The 20622-nt window shown below is 52.7% G+C and overlaps 1 protein-coding gene across 1 annotated transcript; it reads right to left on the reverse strand.

Moving 5' to 3' along the window:
* Positions 1-1094: 1094 nt before the first annotated feature.
* Positions 1095-20209, reverse strand: STRIP2 (striatin interacting protein 2). The gene is made up of 21 exons (XM_053978953.1): positions 20048-20209; positions 18470-18539; positions 17407-17481; positions 17183-17317; positions 16886-17006; positions 16197-16265; positions 16006-16112; positions 15763-15890; positions 15262-15465; positions 13862-14085; positions 12524-12589; positions 11792-11855; positions 11090-11161; positions 10894-10968; positions 10317-10414; positions 9697-9823; positions 7884-7984; positions 6413-6479; positions 3257-3361; positions 2673-2877; positions 1095-2063 (listed from the first exon to the last, which is right to left on the reverse strand). The coding sequence occupies exons 1-21, from the start codon at positions 20195-20197 to the stop codon at positions 1813-1815; spliced, it is 2514 nt and encodes an 837-aa protein (XP_053834928.1). The 5' UTR covers positions 20198-20209; the 3' UTR covers positions 1095-1812.
* Positions 20210-20622: the final 413 nt, after the last annotated feature.

A 20622-nucleotide genomic window follows, 5' to 3' on the forward strand; every position in this document is an offset into this window, starting at 1 on the left:
ATGAAATGATTATTCTTTAATTGCTGGCCCCCAGCTCTTCTGAGAATTTTTAAACAGGAGAAAATTCTCATTGTGAAGCAAAAAAAAAAATTTGAAACTGCTGCTTGCTTGCCAGGATGGGACATAAATATTTCAAATAAAGGCGTAGCCTCTCCCTAAGTCATTTTTTTATGCAGAGGTTCAGGTTTTCTGTGGAGATCTCTCTCTGGGAAGCAGAAAATTTGGTAGTGGTGGTGTGAATAATACAGGGTAAGTTTGTACCGTCCTCCACCACACAGACATTCAGGTAAGAAGTTGGGTTTCTAATCTCAGTGAAAATAACAGGCACTGAAGTGTCTCAGTGAAAATAACAGGCACTGAAAAACACAATTTAAATATAAAAATATTTAAATAAATATAAAATACAGAAAAAATGCACATTGGGTATGCACTGTTTTGTTTTTTTTTTTCCAGCATATTGTGGGGGGAAAAAAAGGTTTGAGCCAAATACCAAGGAGCTTTCTATGTTTTTTAGTAATTCATTCAATTTCCCCTTGAGTGGAGATGGGTAGGAGTGAGGGCTGAGTTTGGGGGACGTTTTTGTCCTTAAAAAAATAATAAAAAAGAAACATTTAAATTAAGACACAGGAAGAAAAAGCTTAAATAAAGAGGTATCCTTTAAAAGTTGGTTTATTTTGAACAAAAGCAAATTTTAAAAGGTTTTTAAAAGGCTTAATGGCATTTCCATGAACAAGGCCTTGGACGAACCCCATGAAAGAAACATTCCCAGGTTAATTAATTATTTAAGCAATTAGCACAAATCCTGCCATAACAAACACTTGTTTATTTAGGGCTTCCCTGCCCTATGTGAACACACGATGCTTTGACAAATGCCACCCTCATGCAACGCAGCTTTACCCAAGTGTAGTGTTCATTATTTCATTTAAGTATTAAGTTATTAAATTGATAGAAAGTTCACAGCTCAACATCCTGTTCATTCTGAAAGTTACAGACCACAGAATCCACTCTTTTCCTCGTAAATTGTTCACCAAAGCACCTTCCCTCCCTACCCTAAGACCTGGCACAGACATTCCCCCAAACAACCAAAAACTTGGTTTTGTTTTTTTGTTTTTTTTTTTTTTACATGGTATTTGTTGTCTCCTCAGGGCTGGAAGGGCTGGAGAGGGTGTGGAATCACAATGACACTCAGGGAGGAGAGAAAAGGGATCTCCCAGCTCCGCACCTGGAAACACTGCACGGCACAGGGGCGCTTCAATAAAGGTGAGCGAGGGTGGAGGAGAGAGAGGGGCAGAGGTGACGGGCGGCTGTCCAGGGGACACGCAGGACCTGTCCCTGGTGGCACCAGGACTCTGAGCTGGGCCGTGTCACCCCAGCAGCAGCAGTGCCAGCCCAGGGACAACACGGGAATGCTGTCTCCATCCCAAGCTGTGTTCCTGCTATCCCGGGCCGGCAGGGCGGTGTCGGGAGCACGTCAGCAGCCAGCCAGAACCGAACAGAGCCAGACAAACCGAGGCACAGCCGGGAGGGGTGGAATTCCCAGCTGGGAATCCCTACACCAAGCCTACATGGAGACACACCTGGGCTCTGAGCTCGCTCCGCAACCGATGCTTTATGGTCTCCAAAAAGTCACAGGATGACCTCCAAAAAGAGGTGTCTGCTGGGCACGGAGAGACGCGGTCTCTTTGGAAAGTTTAGGGTTTGATTTTTTTTTTTTTTCCCAGCTGTGCTTTAAAACCCCCCAAGATCCACCCCAGCCCGCGGCACCGCCGGCCCTCAGGGAGGCGGGAGCGGGGGCAGGCGGAGGCGCGGCTGTCACTGGCAGTGCAGCAGCTCTTCCCAGCGAATGGGCTGCGAAAACACCTCCCGCTCCAGCCAGAGCTCGTAGGAGTAGTGGAAGTCCTCGGGCAGCTCCAGGCGCTGGCCCAGCACGCTCTGCAGGCAGTTGTCCACCGGGGCGAACTCCGAGTCCTGCGGCTTGTCGTACCTGCGGCTGTTGAAGGCTTCGATGTTGGCCCTCAGCGTGCACTCCTCGGCCTGGAAATCCCACGGCCTGGCGTCGATGTCTGCAGTGAAGGAGGAACAACACCCACGTAACGTGGGAAACACCGCTCTGACAAGGTCTGAGCAAAAGAAAGGCTGAAGGTTCCATGTGAATTAACCAGTCACTCCTAATTGTTATTATTCCTAACCAAATCCCATTATGTGTGCATTTTCATTTAAGATAACCCATAAAAATGTAATTATTCCCGCATTAAGGACTCTGTAATTACCCAGTCCCTGCTTTTTTCTCAAAGACCGCACCGCTTTTACTGAAAATCTCCGCTGACCACTGATGCAGGGATAAAGATTTAAAACATTTAAAAGCTGGTGAGCTTATAATGAGCTCCTAACCCCAAATATTTTAAAATTTGGGCAAACGTAACTATGAGTGATACTGAAAAGCTGCAATAACCATGACATTACGTCATATTATATAAACTTATAAATATGAAAAGAATCCCAGTATTTTCAAAGCTGGCTTTCACGAGCTCTAAGTCTGACGGTGCAGAACGGTGCCATAAGACTCCTGGGAGAAATCCCCAACAGTGACAACGATTTTAGAGGTTTTAGGCCAAAGCAAGCGAAGCTCCCACAAAGCCAGAGGCAGAGGGACGAGGCCGGGCAGGACTCACCGTTGCCGTAGGCCCAGTCGTCGTTCATGCGGTGCCGCACCTTCTGGTAGATGGCAGACATGGTCTTCATGTTGCTCTTCCTCCACTGGCGCCCCAGGTACTTGGTCTGGATTTTCAGCAGCTTGAGCACGTAGAGCTGCATCATGGCCTGCTTCACCTTCAGAGCCCGCTTCAGGATCGGGGCTGATTTAAACACCACCAGCATCTGCCAGGAAATCAACACCCATAAATGCAAGAGGGCTCGGGGAGCCACACAGACGCTGCCTGGGCTGATTTGGGCACCAACACCTGGGCCTCGTACACCACAAACCCCCAGCAGGGAGAACAGGAGCGTTCGACACAACCAACACCCTCTGCACGGGGCTTGAGGGTCACAGAAATAATGTTATTTGCAGGAGAAAAAGTATTTCTGCATTTAAGGCTCAGTCTGTGAAAGGAAAAAGGGAAGATGATGAAGAGCAGAAGCTCCAGGACTTCCACAAGAAACCCTGAGTGCAAGGCCAGGCTGAACCCGCTGTGTAGAGCCAGGGACATGCTCCAGGTGAAATGCTGGAGGGTCTCAGGGGGAGGGGACACCCCTTTACCATTGTCCTCGAGTGTTTCCACTTGGTCAGCTTGTTGAGGATCCTCAGCAAGTTAATGCAGGAGAACAAATTCCTCCAGCAGAACTGGTTGTTGTCTCCAGCTTCCTGCAAGGGGAGAAGCGCAACCCTGACCACAGCGTTCATCAGCACCGCCACAGAGATGTCCTTAGGCAGAAATCTTAATTTTTATTGTCTGCACAAGCAGCAGAGTTTCCTCCTCACTTGGGTTATCATCAGCAGATTCTGGGGAACACCATTCTGAAACGCTTCAATTTTAATCTGCTTTTAATTTAGAGTAAGAGCTAATAATGGGATAAATCACATTATCCCATCACGGGAAATATATTTTGTGGTAGATTTGTATTCTTTGTTTACAGCACAGGAGAAAATTTCAGCCTGGTGATCACCACTGCTTTTGGTAACTATATAAATTAATTCATGCTTAGAGCACACATTACAGACCAGCAAAAGGAAATCACAAATCAACACAGGATGACAAATAGCAACGTTTGTATCAAGAGGACGAGACCTTTCTGTAATAAAAATCCCCTCCAGCTTAAGTGCTGCTGAGACATTGTTTTAAATATTAGGTAACTGTAAACACCCCCAGCTCCGGCTTGTGGAAATAGTGCCTGTGGCACTTTGAGTGGTAATTCCACCGCTGCAGTAACTTGTTCCATGTTTGAACAACTCCAAGCACAGGAGAAGTGTCCCACAGAAATCCTGTTTGGGGATTAGTACAAAACAAGGGCTGCTGAATCTATAAACCACTCACAGCCAGCTACAGCCTTCTTAACTTGGGGCAAAACCTCAACCCATTCCAGGATCTGGGCACCCTCAGGAGGAGCTTGAAAGCAGATTTACCCAAGAAAATACCATCAGCACAACCCCTTTGCTTTTAAAGGCAAGTGCCAAACAGAATCAAGGAATCACTGAGGTTGGAAAAGACTTCCAAGGCCACCAAGTCCAAGCTGTGCCTGATTCCCACCTTGTCCCCAGCCCAGAGCCCTGAGTGTCATGTCCAGGCCTTCCTTGGACACCTCCAGGGATGGGGACTCCAAACCTCTCTGGGCAGCCCCTGCCAGTGTCCGAGAGGCAGCCAGAGGTGGGATGTCACCAGAATGTCACCAAGATGTCACTGAGGTGCTCGTGGACGCTGTCTGATACTTTGGGGGTCCCGCACTGCATTGCCTCTGCAGTGCCACATCATGCCCAGGCCTAACCTGCACCCTCTACACCAAGTAATTTTCCCAAAGATCCCAGTGGAATAAGCCAACATCCATTTCTTAGGCTGATGGATTTGATTGTCACCAGTCTGATATTGTCTCTACAGATTCAAGGAGGGAGAGTCTTTCCATCAGATTTATGGGAGGAGGGAACAGGCTACACAGACTTTAATACCCCTGCTAAGGGGTGGGTTAAGCCCTTTGCAGACCCCTCTGGAGTGACAGGAAAGGGGAGATGGGGACTGGCCAGGATTTGAAGAGCCTTTCCCACAAAAGGTGGGTGAATGCCCCACCACCTCAGCCACTCCTGATTTACACCGGGTGGGGACAGCAGTTACCCCACGAGCCCCTCCTTGGGAGACAGTGCTGGACTCATCCTGGCTCTCCTTGGGATAACCAAACACGCATCACTGTGCTCAACCCACTGAGAGCAGAATCATCTGTTACATCCTCTAAGAAATGTGTTACACTGAAATATATTACTCATCAGAGTGGTAAAAAAAAAAAGCCAAAACAACGTATGAGGTGCTGGCTGAAGAAATATAAATACGCGCACAAACATCCGCCTCAAGTACCAGGGTGTGTCTAATTCCTATTAAATCCTTACTTCCATGGGTATCCTCCCAAAGACAAACCCTCGTGGTAAAATTCAGGTTGATTTCTGCATATTTTCTATTTAAATTGCTCTCCCTTGACGATAACATCCATGTCTGCATGGAGGGAAGTGAAACGTGCTGTCCTTGAATGTGACAGCTCTCAAATTGTCAAGACCCTACTGGGAATATTTTCCCTAAAAACGTTCAGTTTCCTCCTACAGCCTTAAGGCTGATGGTGAGGATTACACAAGCCATGAAACCCTCAGTGAAGTGTCACTAGATGTCCCCATCGCTCCAGAATACGATGGAGTCTGGCAGGGCTGGATGAGGACACCCAGCCTTCAGCAGCCCGTGGATCTGGGGAAAATCTTCCTCTGGTGATTTTGACCTTTACACACCTGAGGAAAACAACGCAGGCCCCAGACTGCAGCAGCACCATGAGATCATCCCTGCCTGGACTGGATTTGCTCAGGATCCTTCTTAATGATTTAGGGTCTCCATTCCCTGTCCATTATTTCCTGTTAACCCCAAAGCTTTCCCCTGTGCTGTCCAAGTCCAACTTCCCTCTACATTTGAATTATTGTAGTTATGAACCTGCCAGCGTTATTATCCCATCTGCAGTCTGTGTATTTGCCCAGCCCATCCTGCTGGCCAGTCTCTGGAATACTTAAGGCTCCTCTCCACATGGAATTTGGTTAATTCCTTAAACATAAAACAGGAGTGCTCAGAGCAACTGAAACCTGGGAGGCAACAGCCTCTGGGTAAATTCTCTTTCAAAGCAGAAGAGTCTTGTCTTGACAGAACAAGAGGAAACAGCCTCAGACTGTGCCAGGCGAGGCTCAGGTTGGACATCAGGAAGAATTCCTTATGGAAAGCGGGGTAAGGCCTTGGCAGGGGCTGCCCAGGGAGGTTTGAAGCTCCCATCCCTGGAGGTGCCCAAGGAATTCCTGGATGTGGCACTCAGAGCTCTGAGCTGGGGACAAGGTGGTGTTTGATAAAGGACTGGAGTTGGACTTGATGATCCTGGAGGTCTTTTCCAACCACAACGATCTTGGAGTTCTGTGATTCTATTCTGTCAGAGGGAAAACCCTAAACCTAACTATTTTTATGGGGTGCCCAACACCAGCAGTGTCTCTTCCCCACTTCCCTACAGCTGACAGTGACTCAGAATAGTGACAGGAGGGATTTTCAAGCCTGGAGGGGAAAAAAAAAGTCCCATTTTGGAAAGGTTGGCGGTTACAGAGAAAGAAGACAGAGAGTAGAAAACCCAAGTCCTTCCTTATGCTGTCACACAGAACAATCCTGGCCACAAAAACCCTCTCTGTGCTGCTTACCAGACTTTCTGCTGTGAGCTCGGGCAAGTCACAGACCGTGCAATGCGGATAATCCAGGACGGAGATGCTGCAGGAAACGGGAAAGAAGGGGCTCGTTAGCAACCAATTAACATGAGAGGAATTTTTAAGGCGATCTATATGATCATGTCCAGGAATCTGTAACAATTTTCCTCCTCTGTGACTGGAAATGCAACAAGAGATTTGGGTGGGGAACAATCCCATCTCCAGCACACGAAGCGGCCGTGCTGACGGGCCTCCCTCCGGCACAGACAGCATCCAAACAGGATCCCAGCCTCAGCACTGCCTCAGCCCTCAGCTTAATGGAGCACGTCGATGCCTCCTGGCTCCAAAGCTCCATCCTGAGTGCATTAATAAGGACTCGAAGGACTTGGATCCATTAAGACAGGACAGATGAGTTATTCATATGCATATTTAAAAAGGGGAAAAAAAGTAAACAAAATAGATCTGAGGTTCACAGGGAGGCATCTGGTTGGCAGCAAGAAAATTCATGGTGAGCGAGTATTTAGAGTATCACGTTTTTCAAAGGCCTCCAGGCCTGTGGAATTTGTAAAAGTAGTCCATTTGTAAAAATAGACCCAGAACTGGAATTTACACCTCCCTGGCTCAGAGCATCCAGCTGCACATGCCACCTCACTCACAGGTGCGTATCCTGCCTGTGAAACCTCCATCCCAGAGCAGAGGAGGGAGCTGAGTGCTCCTGGAATATGTTTCCTCCTCATTTAAAGCACAGGACCAAAAGTGGAAATATTTACAGCAGGAGGATCAACATATTACTTCCTATTTTTCTATGCATGCCTCCTCACACAGACACAACCATACCGTGCAGGAGACAGACCAGCCTACACACGCAGCTGAAGAGCAACAAAAAGAGCATCAAAAAGGAAGAAAAAGGATCTTTTTATCATTCCAACATCCCTGTGGAGCTCCTCTCCAAACAGAGGAATCCTGCCCTGGTGAGCTGTGAAAGACCTGTGCTGTCTCAGGACTTTGACCCATGGTGGTCCAGCCAGTGCCCTGCTCAAAATGGGGCTGGTGCCTCTCTCAGATCAGCAGTAAAAGGCAGTGACAGCTACGGAAAACCTGAAGGAGTCAGGAAAAATGAGTTACAGCTATAAAAAGTGGGAAAGACCTGGAAGGCCTTGACGAAGCTGCGTCCCAGAGATGCTTGGTGGCACTGGATGGCTCCCCAGGAGTTCATGTGAAGATGAAAATTACTTTATTTTAAAGATGAAGCCTATTTTATTTTAGTACTATTTCAGCAGCCCAATCAGAGATTGGAAACCCAGCATCCAGTCATCCTCATCATGCCAAAGGGATTTGCTCCCTCCACGTATTTCTGTAGTGGACAGGACACCCCAAAGCCTTGTGAGGACACCTGGACCCCCCCAGGCTCCTCAAGCACGAAGCCTTCCTGCCCCATCACCTCTCTGTCCCCCACCAGTGGCTGTACCTGTTTTTGGCAGCGATGTAAGACATGATGTTCTGGTTGAAGAATTTCAGGATCAGAGGGATGCAGTTGGCAAACACCAGGTGTTGGGACACGTACTCAAACTGGGGGAGAGAAGGGAAGGGGGTCAGCGTTAGCTGGGACAGCTGGGAGCACCACCTGGGAATGGAAACCTCTTTCCAGCCAAAAGCAAAGCACTTGGCATGGTTTGCCCCAGACACCTCACAGACCATTTTGTCCCTGAAGTTTGCTGTGTAAGGTTTGTGTCATGCACAGCAGCTGGGAAATTCCATTTGCCATAGAGAGGACATGCACACTTCACGGCAGCGCTTTAGGAATAGCTGCACCTCATGGCTTTTCAAAATTAAATCTGGCAAAACAGTGTGTGGGAAAGAGGGAAGGAGTCGTAGCTATTACATGAGAAAATACAATAAATCCTATTGCTCTCACACACTAATCCCAGTTCCCTCAGAAATTTTGACTGAAATAATATCCCTATTTTCCTACTTGCTTTTAATTCCTCTCTCCCTCAAAGCATTAAATGGTCTTCAAGGTCCCTTCCAACACAAACCACTCTACAGTTCAATAATGCAACAAATCTCTCCCGCCCTCTAAAGCTACAAACTGCAGCAAAACCCAATCCTACCCCATCCTGCCCTTCCCATGCCTCTCCATCCAGATCTCCAATTTGAGAAGGAAAGAACAGTGTGTTCTCATCTCAGCCTGGTGCCAGCTGTCAGCATTGGCACACCACAGATGACACAACACCACAGATGACACAGACTGGGATGTGCTGGTGAGTAATCGACCCTTCCAACCCAAACCATTCCGTGGTTCACTGATTCCTTCATTTCAGACCTGCTGGAGTTCTCATGGTGCTCCCTGAGACCACCTTTGTCACCGAAAGAACAAAATCACCCAGATCAGACACAAAGAAAAGCAGAATCAGGGGGGGATGAAACCCTGCAGCTTTCTCCAGGCTCAGCAGCAGGCTGCAATGGCCCTCCTGCCTGGGGGAAAGAAAGGAGAGGAGCTGCTTTGAAGTGAGAAAAATTAATGAAGGCATGTGGGGGGGGGGAGCAGAACAAATGTAGGATTGTAAAAATGTGGGAGTTGGTTTCATTTTATCCAATCCAATACGTGGATTTATATTTATCCTCGGTTAAATATCAGTGGGTTTTTTAATGCAGAGGGATTTGTAGCGTGCTGAAAGCTTTAACAGAAAAAATTAGAAAACATTAATTGTTTGACTTGCAGAACAAGTGGAGAACTGGGCCACAGCTCATATTAGTGCTTGGGTTTTTTTAACCAAAGAAAGCCCTGAAGTGGGTGCAGTTTGATTGCTGCCATGCGGACGGAACAAAAATCATATTGGGAACAAAAATCAGATGGCAACTATGACCCAGATCTCCTGCCTCTGTTGAAAGTGGAGCCCCAAGAACCTGATCCTGCCAAAACCAGATTAGGAGACCTCGTGAGGCCACTATTTCTGGGCACTGGAGATGACAGAGCAAAAGAGAGTCTTGCCTAATCCCCTTCCTCTTCCCCCTTCTGTCAGGGAGGCTCGTGCTATTTCCTAAACTTAACCTGAATGGATATTCCCAGAAGTCTAAAATCTCCTGCCACAAGAGTAGAAATGATGCTGTCAAAGCACAACGGGGTTATCCCAGCCTGAGCGACCCTGTACAAATCCCAGAGCTATGGAAATCTGATTACAAGCTCCTCATGGAAACTCTTCCTGGAAGTCTTCCAGGAGAGGGTTTATCAGGACCTTCAAGCCCAGCTGGGCAATGGCCATCCCTTCCTCTAGGCCCACCTGGTAGATGTGGTTCAGCTTGAAGTGCTTGAGGAGCAGCAGCAGCAGCGCCGAGATGCTCTTCACGATGATCTCCTTGTGTCTGTTCACGTCGATGCCCAGCTTCATGCTCTGCAGGACGGTGATGCTGGGGTGGAGGGAAAACAGCACCGTGGCTGTGGCAGCAGGGAGCCCAAGGGACTGCGGAGTTCTCGTTCATCTGGATGAGCTCTACGAAACCAAGCGCCTTCACTCCCCCCGGGACTCCCATTTCCACCCATCCTACCTGGTGATGCCAAAACGCGTTCAAAAAGGAGTGAAAAAAAAGTGGATTGCCCTCCACCAGGAATCCTGGCAGAGCGGTAGGGAGGACACCTCCTATATGCTGACAAATCTTTATGATTTGGGTCAATTAGCAGGATTTTATCATTTGTGCCACTTAGCTTGGAGTGGCTGCACTCAAATCATCGCAGCATCGCTTCCTTGGCTTTCACAGCTCTGCCCTGGTGCCAACTGTAATTTACACCTACCCAAACAGATATCCCAAATCTGGAGCCCCCCAAACCTATTGGCTCTCCTGCTTGGTCCAAGACTTGGTGGCAAGGCTGGGATGGCTGGTGGCCACCTGGTGAGAGACTTACGGCATCTCTTCAGGCAACACGTCTGCCAGGATGTTGATGGAGTCAGTCTTGGCCTTGGAGGTGGGTGCAGCAGCCAGGAGGATCTTCAGCAAAGCGATCTGCAGGAGAGGGCAGGTGTGGGGGGATGGTCCAGGAAAGGGAGTTCCTTCCTTCTCCTTCACTTGCCAAAACTGGACAACTCCAAGCCAACTCTACAGGGTTTCACCAGGCCACACTCAACCTCTGACAGACAGGACAAGTTTGGGGAGCTCAGCAGCTCTGTTTGATCCTTAACCTAAGGCATCATGTGGGCCTGAGCTCTGGTAGGGTGGGTGAAACAGCACAAGGAACACCTGGAGTTTAAATGCACTTAAATCTCTGTCTCTCCCTGCAGAGCCCATGTTATCCAACCAGCATCTCAGAATCCTCTGAATCCCTCCTCTTGGACTGTACTTTCCTCCCAACTCTGCTCAGGATTCCCACCAAAATCTCACCATCCAGGTCCTGAACACCCTCCTGTGCTGAGCTCTGCAGCTCCTGGACTGGCACCATTCCCTACTCCAAAGCTCTTCCTTCCTTTTAAGGAAGGGGGGCTTACCATGTACTGGGGGAGATTGTACAACATTGCTCGATACAAGACCTCACAAGGGGTTTCTTGGACTTCCTCTTCCCCCTAGGGCAGAGAAACATTAAAAACAAGGGAAAATGAAGTAAAAATAAGCACGGATTTACGTGACACCTTGGAAACCTCTCATCTTCTCTCTGGTGGTGGGATGAAGCAACTTCCTTCTTACCAGAGACATGGGGCACTTCTCCAGCTCCTCCTCGTTCTTGATCTGGACATCCGAGATGGAAACGTACTTGTGCTGACAAAACACAGACAGAGGCAGAGCAGTGTCACAGCTGAAGGAGGAAACACGGCCAGTGGTGGTCACAGCAATATCCCAGTGAGCTGTGCAGGTCACAGCAGAGCCACAGGGAACTCATCCCTGTGTGGGACATCCCTCTGTCCCCAAAGCCTCTCACACCTCCTGCCTTTGATTACTTCCACCTGCTCCTTCTAGGAGCTCTCTGTAAGGATTTAGAGGGACAATCACCTCCAAAAGACAACCCAGACCTTGGATAGGGTCAGATGGCCTCTGGAGGGGTCTCATTCCCTGTGGAGCACTGCAGGAGCTGAGGCTGGCCATGCTTCCCTCTGGGAACAGCACCAGTTTGGGAATGCATGTCCAAACCCAGCTCTGAAAGTCTGCCACCTCCAAAACACATGGCAGACACTAGGAAACAGGAATGCTACGCCTTGGATAAAGGGAAAGTAAAAATGCTGGAGAGGCTACTTGAGGACTCAGTTCTTAATTTTTCGCCTCGATTCCTGCAAGAAGCTCCAAAAGCTCTTCCTGTGGCACCCAACTTCTTACTCCCTGCAGTAACAGTGTTTCAGGGAGGTTGGCCAGGAGGATCCACGTGGTGGATATCCCATGGAGCCACCATCTCACCTGCTTCAGGGTCTTCACACTTTCATGGATCGGCCGCGGGAGCCCTATCAGGGTTTCGGTGTCCCTGGGGAAGAGGAAGGAGGGTCAGTACTGAGAAGGAAATCCATATTCAAACATTTCCATGTCATAACAGGTAAAAGAGGGAGCCTGGAGCCTGCTGAATGCATCCCAGATGGGTCAGGAATTGGGAGAGGTGTTGGCCTGAGCTGCTGCCTTCCCAGCTCCTCCTCATCATGCTTGCACGAGAGGAGAGACATCGGGGTGAGGAACTGGGATGAAAACAGATTAAATCAGAATTTGGGTGAAATCAGATGACATCAGAAATAAGGTGGAGCCAGTCTGAGCCCAGCACTGCACCTAAAAATGAATGTACCCTGCTGGGGCTGTCCCAGGATGACTCTGCACCCGCAGCTTGATTTATTCACAAACTGGGTAATTTGCTGTGGATACCAAACTGTCTCAGCTGCCTTTCACATCAAACCAGTTCTTGGCTTGGGCCAGCGGTCACTTATTCCGGGCTAGGTCTGATTTTTAATAGAAAGAGGTCCCTGGGGACCAGTGTCTCCAGGAACATGTTTTTCTAGCACTGCTTTCATTGCTGCAGCTCTGGCAAACCCAGCACTGCCTCATCCTGAGCAAGTCTCGAGCAGGGAAAACCTTTGTGCACACCTCCCACCACTTAACCCCCACTGATGGAAGCTACAGGGCAGATTTCACGGATGAAACACTCACTGTCCCAGCGTGAATCCAATGAATTTGTTCCTGCTTGCTTCCAGGAAATGCTCGATGTCTTTCTGTCTGATGGAGCAGCGGAGAGACAAAAACAAGGAGAAGGTTGGAAAGCAGCCACATACAAGATCACAACCTCAGACTGATTTCTAGAGATCTCAACAGCAGTGGGCAAAAGCCACCCTTGCCCTCAGTGAACCACCAACGTGAACCCAAACCATTTGTATTTGCTGTGCAACTCCATGGGAACGTGTGAGTAGACGGAGAGGAGTTTTCTGCAACCAGCACCTTTGTATCCACCTCCTGTGCTCCTCACACGCATCTCCAAGGAGCATCTGCTCACTCTGAGAGAACAAATGTCATCTCCACGGTCTGTCAGAGCACACGCTGCTCCGACAGCAAGCTGACATCTTGTCCACCTTGGGCATCTTTCATGGGAACTGCTCGGCAGCTCTGCACTACAAGCAGGACATGAGCTGTGAGCCAAGGCTCTCCTGGGCAGAAAGGAATCCAGCTGCATTTCCAGCCAGCAGCCAAGGAAAGCAGCAGCCACTTGATTTCAAAGCTGAGAGTGTTAAGTGACGTGGAGCACCACAGCACCACCATGGAGATCCTGCTGTGTTTCTGCTAGGAATGCTCTGGACAGACAGACTTAACCCTGTCACTGCTCCTATCTCAAAAATATCTATTTGCTCCTGTGTTTTAAAGATACTGGATTGAATCCAGGCTTGGGATAAACAGCAAAAAAAACCTCACATGGATCAGAGGGAAAGGGGCAGAGGTTTTCATCCTCTTTTCCTAACATTCCCTCATTTCATGTGTGGATAGCTGCCTTAGGAAGGAAAGGCACCAACTCCTTTATCCTTAGATGTTTTTCTCTGCCACTAAAAAAAGGCTTCACCTGGCAACACAAGGGTCCTACTCACCCAACAAGGTGTCATTAACCAGCTCCTAAGATGATTAATCAAGGACTTTGTGCTACCAAGATCCACTGGGACCTGGTTGGGAAAGCTGACCCTGCTCCCACAGCGCCCCAGCACAGCCTCCTTCCCAGTACAACCTGGGATATCCAAAATTGGATCACCGCTTATTGGGCAATAAGTTGGTTTGGCCATTTATTGGCTTGGGCTGGGTTTAGCTGAGCTCTTCCCCAGGCTTTACACACCAAACGTGGCAAGCGGCCAATCTAGAAAGGACCAAGCCTGACAAAAAGAGAAGCGGAGTCACTTCAGTTCAACTTGCCAGAGGCCAAACCAACTTCCCAATGCTTCCCAAAAAACTTCAATGAACTCCAGGACAGGCAGGGCTGGGGAGGATGGCGGTGGCACCAGGTGGCTTTACCTGACTTTGGGGGCCCAGGGGAGCCCCTTGGGGAAGGACACCCTCTCGATGGGCAGGCGCTGAGCTGGCATCGCAGGGATGATCGCGTCCCGCTCCATCAGGTCCAGCTCCCCCTCGATCCCGCTGTCCACGTCGTCATTCTCCTCTTCATCAACCCCTCCTTCGTCGTTCTTGAAGGGATCTCTCTCGTTGTAGATATCCAAACTGTCTTGCTTCATCAGGGGCTGCAGCAGAAGGAGAAGGAAAAATTCAACTCACTTCAAGGGTTTTATTTCCCTCTCAGGTGCTGGCACCAGATATCTCCATCCTGAAAGGATCAAGCTCTCAGATGTTCCTCAGGTAAGGATCTTCCTCCTAGCTGTTGCCATCAAAGCCTGCACAAGGATAATTCCTTCTGTACCTCTAACCTTGCTGCTCTAGGAGGTGTGACCCCATTTTCCACCTTAAGTTTTGGGGCTTCCATCTGACATCTCTTCCTTAGCAAAAGGCATTTCCATCCTCAGAACACAACACAGCAACTCCAAGAGCAGAGCTAAAAAAAGAACTTGCTGTGAGCAGTTTGTCCCTGGTGCTTATCAGCCCTTTGCCATAAGGGCAGGATGTCCTCTGGCTTCCTCTGGATCAAACACCCCATGGGGCTGATCTGTTGCACTTGAAATTGGTGGATGAAAAACTGGACAGGCTCTGACCATGTGTACTGAGAGCCCAAAATCCCCCCCAGCCCTGGGTTGGTTCCCCAGCATGGGCAGCAGGGGAGAGGGAGATCCTGCCCCTGTGCTCAGGTGAGACCCCACCTGCAGAGCTGCCCCAGCCTTGGGGACACAGCAGCAGCACCTGGAGAGAGCCCAGAGGAATCCATGGAGCTGCTCCAGGGCTGGAGCCCCTCTGGAGCCAGGCTGGGAGAGCTGGGAGGGCCCACCTGGAGAGGAGAAGGCTCCAGGGAGAGCTCAGAGCCCCTGCCAGGGCCTGAGGGGGCTCCAGGAGAGCTGGAGAGGGACTGGGGACAATCCTGCAGGGACAGGACACAGGGAATGGCTCCCACTGCCAGAGGGCAGGGATGGATGGGATCTTGGGAATTAGGAATTCCTGCCTGGGAGGGCAGGGAGGGGCTGTGCTGGAATTGCCAGAGCAGCTGTGGCTGTCCCTGCATCCCTGGCAGTGCCCAAGGCCAGCTTGGCTGGAGCTGTGAGAAACCTGATCTAATGGAAGGTGTCATTTGGAACTGGATGCTCCTTAAGGTCCCTTCCAACCCAAAACAATTCCGTGAGCCTAAAACTGGAAAACACCGGAGCACTCGGGTGGGGGCGGGGAAGGGAACCATAACCACGAGCACTCCCGGCTCCTCCCGCCGGTGCCTGCTGGAAACCCATCCCGGCCCGGGAGGACGCTCCCGCTCTCACCCTGCGGCTGCGGTGGCCCCGCTTCTGCTGCTGCTGCTGCTGCTGCTGCTGCTGCTCCACGAGCTCGATGGCGTAGGTGGGCGGGGAGGCCGCACGCATCCCCCGCACCACCTGGATGCTGTCCTCGGGCAGGGGCGGCAGCCCCAGCTCCTCCCGCCGCCGCACCTTCATGGTCTGCAGCGCCTCGAACCCGCCCAGCGTGAACTGGGGACAGAGAGGGAGGGGAGAGCACGGAACCCACCCGGGCAGCTCCCAGCTGGGGGTCATCAGCGGGGAGAGCCGAGATGAAGGCACCACAGCACTCGTTTGTTCTCCAGAGTCCTCCCCCACCCCACGCCCTCAGCCCACCCTCATCCCAGAAGGAACTGGTTCCTTGTGTCAGCTCCCGGTGCCTTCCAAAATAACCCCATCACGATTGGGGTGAATGGTGGGGAACATCCACGCTGCAGCAGCACTGTCCCAGAATAAAAGTTTCTGGAGCAAGGAAGGGTTTGCACTCACCAGGAGCACCTTCCAGAGCAGGAGCAGGACCTTCTTCATGGGGAAGTGTGGAGCGTGGCCGCTGCAGAACTTGGTCACCATCGTGAAGAGCAGCAGAGCAAACGGCTCCTCAGTGTGCACAGGGAAACCTGTGGAGAAGGGACCAGGACCGAGATCAGAGCCTATCCCCTGTCCCTGAGCTCTCCCCACTGGTCCAGCACAACAAAGGGACCTCAGTAGGGCACAATGAACTTTGGGGCTCACTCAGCTCCATCCTGAAGGTCTCCCGGCAGGTTTTCCACTCGGGGGGATCCGTCTCCTGCTCCACACGGATGTTCTCCACCATCAGGTACATGACACTGAGCAGGACCCTGCCAGGACAGCACGGCAGGCAGGTGTGAGGCCGCTGTGCCCCCGGAGGTTGTCCCACACCCCTCCCAGTGCTGAGGGGCTACCTGAGCTCCGTGCTGTCGGCCAGGGAGATGGCCGGCTTCCGCAGGGCGCTGCTGCAGGCCTGGCTGTTCCTGCAGGAGAGGGATGAGCTCAGCGCCAGCCCCCTCATCCTCACCCCAGCCAACGTCTGCAGCGCTGGGAATGCCACACCGGGGCACATGACACGGCTGTGGTACCTCCCGAGGAGGAGGAGGAGGATGGGGAGAAAGACAATGAAGAGGAGGGTGAGGAGGATTGAAGAAGAGTGTGAGGACGATGGGGTGAAAGAAGATGAAGAGGAGGAGGATGAGGAGAAAAGGGTGAGGAAGATAGGGAGAAGGAAGATGAGAAGGATGAAGAGAAAGATGAAGAAGAGGATGAGAAGAAGGAAGATTAAGAGGAAAAGGGTGAGGAGGATGAGGAGAAAGAAGATGAAAAGAAGGAAGGTGAGAAGATGAGGAGAAAGTGGAGGTAGAAGAGAAAGAGGAGGATGGAAGAAGAAGGTGAGGAAAGTGGGGAGGAAGAAGTTGAAGAGGAGGAGAGTAAATTGAATGGAAGAAAAGAAGGAGAGAAAGCAGATCAGAGAATCACAGAATCATTTTGGTTGGGAAAGACCCCCAAGGTCATAGTCCAAGAAACAGAGGTGTGAGAAGAAAGAATGAAGAAGAGGACAAGGAGGGAGAGGTGGGTGAGGGCAGCACAGTCCTCTCACTCAATCTCCATGTTGAGAAGCTCCAGGAAGGCAGAGAAGGTTCCCAGCTGGTACAGGAGGAAGCTGTTGTGCCGAGACCAGTGCAGGACATCACCTTCATTATCACAGTCCCCAAAGACACCTGGAGAGGCCCCAAACAGAAACACCGGTGAGGGAGGATCTGCCTTTGAACCCCTGGAGTCCACAGGACCACCCAAGGCAGGAGCTTCACATGGCACAACCCCGAGAAAGGCTTCTCCCAAAACCCCATGGCAGTGGATCCGTGGCCACATCCGGCCACGGGGGACATGTCCTTACCCTGTGCCAGGTACAGGATGGCCCGTGCTACTCTGAGCCTCTTGTCCCTGTTGACCACCTCCAGCCCATCCAGCAGGTGCATGATGTAGGCCTTCTGCTGAGCCCTGTCCAGCTCCAGCCACCTCCTGTCCGGCACTGGAAAAGGGACACGGCCTCCAGCCGGGTGCTTCCCCGGGGGTCCCGCTCTTGCCCCAGGCAAGGGGTGCTGAGCCCAGAGCTGGTACCTTGAGTGTGAAAATCCTCCTCGAAGCATCTCCTGTTGTGGCTCAGCTCAGGCTCCTCGGTGTAGCTGTACAGCTCTGGTGGAGACAGGGATCAGCAGGGACGTGGAGGGGCTTCGCCCTCCTTCTTGTTCCCAAATTCCTTGGGAAGCGTGCCTGTGCACCCAGGCAGACACGGGACAGAGATCTAAACTGGTCTCTGAGCTCTCCTGCAGCTCCAAGGGTACCTTGTGGCCACCAAATTCATCCCCGTGTTCTGGCTGGGCTGTTCCCACCTCCTGCTCCGGCTGCATTTGCAATTTCATTGGGGTTTTTGAGGGGACATTTTAAGTCTCACTTAAGAGTTTGGGAATGAAGGGAATGCAGGAACACCCAGGCAGGACCTGCACTGATTCCCCACCCAGCAGCTCAGATGTTTTGGGTCCTGCAAATAGGGGCTGGACTTGGAGGGACACGATGTTGCACCTGCTCTTTTGTAATTCCTGCCCGTTCCCACGGAATTCCTGCCTGTTCCTATAGGATTCCTACCTGTTCCCACAGAATCCCTACAGTGCTGAGGTGCTGAGCAGCACCACGGAGGACTGAAGTGATCCTGCAGGGAAGGAGGAAGGATCCCTTGCAGAGGAAACGTGTTTTTGCCAGGCCAGCTCGTGCAGCTGAGATACGCCGAGCTAAATATAACCCCATTTTCTCCGGACACGCTCGGGACCGGGGGGGTTACGGAGCAGAAGCAGCTGGAGCCGCCACACAGCAGGAACGCAGAGGGGACAAGGACAGAGCCGCCTGATAAAGGGTGACACCTCCCGCCTGGGCTCTGTCACCGGACACTCCTGCCAGCCCCGGCGTTGTGCCCCGGGTAATGGGGAGCGCGGGGTAATCCCCGTGTCCCCACGCGTCCCTTCTGCGTCCCCAGGCTGTGAGTGGCTCTCTAATAATAAACCTCACTTGCTCAGTTACTGCAGGGACGGCACCACTCAATATCCATCCCCCATCCCGGCGGGATTTGCATTTTCCCTGCCTGCCGGGCACCTATAAATAACAATGCAGCACCCAAAACCTGCCTCACCTGCCAGCTCAGCGCCGTGGCCGTCGGCATCCCCGTACTCAAATTCCAGGTTGGGACAATCCACGGAGCCCTGCGGAGAGCGGGATGGGGTTAGGAGGGGGCTGGCACATCCCTGGGGATATTTTGGGATGCGGGATGGCTGCCAGCGCTCGCAGCCTTTGCGCCAAAGCTGCTCCAGCCGCCGGAGCAGCGACTCGCAGGGATGGATCTCCCGGGCTGGAGCGGGGAGTCCGTGCGCGGCCGCTTAAAACACAGCGGAGATGTGGAAGGCGTGTGTAAAAACAGCATTTCTCAAATCCCACGGAAAGCAAAGGCACGACACAAAATGCGGGTGAATATTTGATGCATTTCAGAGCCCTGCACGCCCTAAAAACAAACCCCGGGGCTGGTTCAAAGCAAAAGCCCGCGGGAGGATGCTGCGGATCCCTGGGCTCCGTCCTCAGCACCGCAGATCTGACAGCTCTCGGGGCCGGGCTTTGCCTTTCTGATCTCCCCCTCCTCCCCTGCGGATGAGGAACTGGAGCATGAAACTTCGCCGGAGGATTCCGGCGGGGCAGCGAGCAGGCAGCCGCAGCCAGACGACCCAAGGCCGGCACCGCGCCGCCCTGCCCCGGGTAAGGGAACACATGAATGGGTAATCAACGAAAATTAACATAATTCCCCATTCCGAGTCCCAGCATCCCTCCTCGGCAGCCGGGCTGGAACTGATGCGCATCGTGGCGATTAATATTGAAGACCCAGGAGGATGCGCGGCTCTGGGATGAGCCCCACTTGCCCAGAAACGCTGGTTCCTCACCCAATTTCTGCAGCCCGGCCGGCGGGGCGGCTCGGGCAGCTAAAGCTGGTGAGGAATTCGGCGAAGCGCGTGCAGCCCTAATCCGCTTTGAGAGACCGAGCCAGGGGAGCAAAGCAAACCCCAAATTCACGAGTTGAGGGCACGACTTGGACGCCGTTCCCGGGGACCCTTTTGGGGTTAGGGAGCTCCAAAGGTGGCTTTACGGTGGCCGGGGACATCAGACCCCAGTGGGATCCTGGTGACCCGATCCCGGTCCCGCTTCCCCAGCCGGGCACTCACGAAGCCGCTCGGGCGCAGCTGGGGCAGAGCAGCCCGGCGGGGTTTGGTGTTTCCCCCGCGCCTCGGGGTTATTGGGGCAGGAGGGGACAGCGGCACCCGGACCTTGGTGAGGGGCAAAGGGGAGCCTGCAGAGTGTGGGGGAGCCCAGGGCCCAGGTGGGTCCCCAAAACCCTGCTGCCGGCTCTGGGCGTGGGGCTGGCAGGTGCCAGTGCTGGGGCTGAGCCAGCACCCCAAAACTCTGCCAGCTGGGTCTGGGAGTGGAGCGGGGAGGTGGCAGTGCCGCGGAGCGCCCCTGGGGACTCCCCGCTCCGGGCTGGGCACCGCAGGACGCTGAAGCCACCCCCGCAGGACCCCTAAAGCGTCCAGTTGGGGCCAGGGAGCACCCCCAGTCCTGGATAAGGCTCCTTCCGCAGGAACCCCACCCCCGGAGCAGGGACCCCCCTAGGCCATAGCAGGTCCCGGCGGAGCGCGGGGGGTGCCGGCACCGAGCTCCGCGCTCTTACCTCGGACTCCTTGCGCTGGCCCCTGAAGAGCTCCCGGCCCTTGGGCTGTGGCTGTGGCTGTGGCTGAGGTTGTGGCTGGGGCTGGGGCTGTGGCTGTCCCGGGCGGGCCCTGCCCGGGCCCGGGGCTCCGGCGCCTCCCGCCGCCTCCATCCCGCGGCCGCCGCCGGCACGTGGGGGCCGGGCCCCGCCACGCCCCGCCACGCCTATTGGTCCGCCGGGATCAGGGGCGTGGCTAAAGGACACACCCCCGCCTCGCCATTGGTCCGGAGCGGGATGGGGCGGGGCCCGGGGTAACGGTGGAGGGAGCCGGGGAGAAGCCGGGGGTCCCTCGGGATCGGGGACGGGCTTGGGGGGACAGGGGGTGCAGAGAGCGCTGTGGAAAGGGTTTACAGGATGTCCCTGGACTGCTGGGAGGATGGAATGCTGGGAAGGAGGATTCCTTGGGGTGCTGGGAGGACAGAGTGCTGCGATGGGGGGGTTTTGGGGTGCCCCTGGAGCGCTGAACTGGGGCAGCAGGGCGGGAGCCGGTGGTGTCAGAGCTGCCCATGGGGTGACGGGGGGGTGGCCATGGAAGG

Source organism: Vidua macroura, chromosome 5 (assembly GCF_024509145.1).
Source record: "Vidua macroura isolate BioBank_ID:100142 chromosome 5, ASM2450914v1, whole genome shotgun sequence".
NCBI lineage: Eukaryota > Metazoa > Chordata > Aves > Passeriformes > Viduidae > Vidua > Vidua macroura.